This window comes from Babylonia areolata, chromosome 28 (genome assembly GCF_041734735.1).
Source record: "Babylonia areolata isolate BAREFJ2019XMU chromosome 28, ASM4173473v1, whole genome shotgun sequence".
NCBI classification, from domain to species: Eukaryota; Metazoa; Mollusca; class Gastropoda; order Neogastropoda; family Buccinidae; genus Babylonia; species Babylonia areolata.
In genome coordinates this window covers 5823943-5826442 of record NC_134903.1, presented here as the reverse complement: position 1 = coordinate 5826442, position 2500 = coordinate 5823943, and the positions used below count along the sequence as shown (strand labels likewise).

At 44.8% G+C, this 2500-nt stretch overlaps 1 protein-coding gene across 4 annotated transcripts in view; it reads right to left on the bottom strand.

The window, feature by feature from the left end:
- Positions 1-2500, bottom strand: part of LOC143301898 (uncharacterized) — a 143273-nt gene that overhangs the window by 48724 nt on the left and 92049 nt on the right. For all 4 annotated transcript variants that reach the window (XM_076616330.1, XM_076616329.1, XM_076616332.1 and 1 more), the window contains exons 49-50: positions 979-1197; positions 55-229 (exon numbers count right to left, since the gene is read on the bottom strand). In XM_076616330.1, the coding sequence (XP_076472445.1) occupies positions 55-229; positions 979-1197 (394 nt within the window). The remainder of the gene's footprint in view (positions 1-54; positions 230-978; positions 1198-2500) is intronic.

Sequence of the window (2500 nt, the reverse complement as noted above, 5' to 3'; positions counted from 1 at the left end):
GCGCCACTTAGCACACACACACACACACACACACACACACACACAACACCCTACCAGTCACACTGGTGCTGGACCCTAACCACACCGCTTCGTGCAGGAAGTCAGTCCCCACAATCACGTGACCACCCACGGGCAGCGAATCGTCGAAGAGGACAGGAGCGGAAGTGACGTTGGTGCGCAGACCGGCCGCGTTTTCTGCCGTCACGCGCACGAAGTATGGCTGCCCAGCCTGTCGCAGGGAGAGAGGTGAAATGTTTCACTGGTACAGAAATTACTTCACTTTTTTTTTCTTACCTTGGATTTCTCTCTCTCTCTCTCTCTCTCTCTCTCTCTCTCTCTCTCTCTCTCTCTCTCTCTCTCTCTCTTTTAATTTAATTTAATTTAATTTTTTTTTTTTTTTTTTTTTTGCTTCATGACTCTGTCTTCGTCAGGACCCTGTGCTTTACTTATTTACTTCTGTTCTTCAGTAACATTAAGGCATCCGCGACCACCGTCATATTACCGACGTAAATGCTGCTGCAAAATTAATGCTGCTGCTATAATCACAGCTGCTGCCAAGACTTACTAGTATAACTGCTGCTACTGCTGCTGTTGCTGTTGCAATTACAATGATTGCTAGTTCTGCTGCTTTTATTGCTGCCACAGTATTTACAATAATAATTGATATATCAGTAAAAAAAAATTACCTTTATTTCTGAAGCTCTTTGGAAACTCTGTCCGCACTTGCATATGCAAGTGTATAATATTATACGTGTGTGTGTGTGTGTGTGTGTGTGTGTGTGTGTGTGTGTGTGCAAGTGAATATGTCTTTGTGTGGTGCTGCTCTTTTTTTTTTATTCACGTCAGTGATTACGTGGGCGTGTGTGTGTGGGGGGGGGGTGGTGGTGGAAGGAATTGGAAGGGGGTAGCCCGCGTGTGTGTGTGAATACTATCCATGCGTGACACTACTCCACTCTTTTTTCCCATCCGCCAACCCACCGTCAGAGACAATCCTAGGTCGCCCAGTCGGAGAAGGTAAGAACTGCTGTCCGCCCCGACCTCCACCGACGTCAGCACGTCACCGCCACGCGTAGCGTTGACGTCACAGCTCGGCTGCGTCATCAGCTCCAGGGTGAATGACGTCAGCGGAGATTCTGCGTCAGCGAAGGCTTCCCAGTCGACCGTCAGTTGCGTTGAGCTGGGCGAGAATGCTAAGGCCTGAGAGAAGACGACAGGAAAGTCAAGGAGGCGTCACTGCGCTCGGACAAAACCGTATACGCTACACCACACTTATTCGTCCGATGCCTGACCAGCAGCGTAACCCAACGAGTTTAGTCAGGCCTGGAAGCGCATGTATAATATATCGTACTTGTGTACCTATCAGAGTGGATTTCTTCAACACAGTTTTGCCAGAGGACAACACTTTTGTTCCCTTGGGTTCTTTTCTGTTTTCAATGCGCCATGTGCGTGCTGCACATTGGACCTCTGTTGATCGTCTCATTCAAAGGCTCAGTTTGATTTTCCAGTCAAAGGATAAAGAGCGAGAGCAGGATTCGAACCCAGACCCTCGCGCACTGTGTGTTGGCAGATGAGTGTCTTACCAATAATTCTGCCACCGTCGTCTCCTGTCAGTTCGTCAATCCGTTGATCATGTTCAACGCAGTTAGTTAAACAAATCAATCAGTCCACCAATCGGTCAGTATTGTGTTCACAGCCATTAAGTCAAATATTTCACTCAGCTGATTGATCAGTCAATTATCTTATATCATCACCAGTAAAACAAATCATCACAGTCATCATCATCACCACCATCATCATCATCATCATCATCATCATCATCATCATTATTTCACCGTCCTTTGTCCAACAGACCAATCAGTTATCATGTTCACCGTCCTCAGTGAATCAGTCAGTTATAATCATCATCATCATCATCATCATCATCATCCTCCTCCTCCTCCTCCTCATCATCATCCTCATTATTTCACCATACTTTGTCCAACAAATCGAATCAGTTATCATGTTCACCGTCCTCAGTGAATCAGTCAGTTATAGCCATCATCGTCATCACCATCATCGCTGTCATCATCATCTGGCTCATCACCACTGTCCTTGTGTTGATGTGATGTGATTCAAAATAGCAGTATCTTGGAGCAATGATTTCATTCCGCTTATGTTGAAGAAGAAAAAAACAACAACAACAACATTAATCACGCAACCTGAAAACAAGCAGGTCTGTGTTTGAATCTCATTGACAGAGTTTTTGTATTTCTTAAAAAAAATGTTTTTGCTTCCTGTAAGTCACCCTAATTGTGGATAAAAGAAGAAGAAGAAAAAACAACAACCTTGGTTTCCCAATATGATGTAGAATAAAGTGAAAACGCAGCATCGATATCCATCTGAACAAGTTCCAGTCAACTCTCTCTCTCCCTCCCTTCCTTAGACGTTTTATCAGCTTTTCTGATCCATGTTGAGATTTGCCAGCACGAGAGTTGATATTATGACAATGATGTTGCTACTG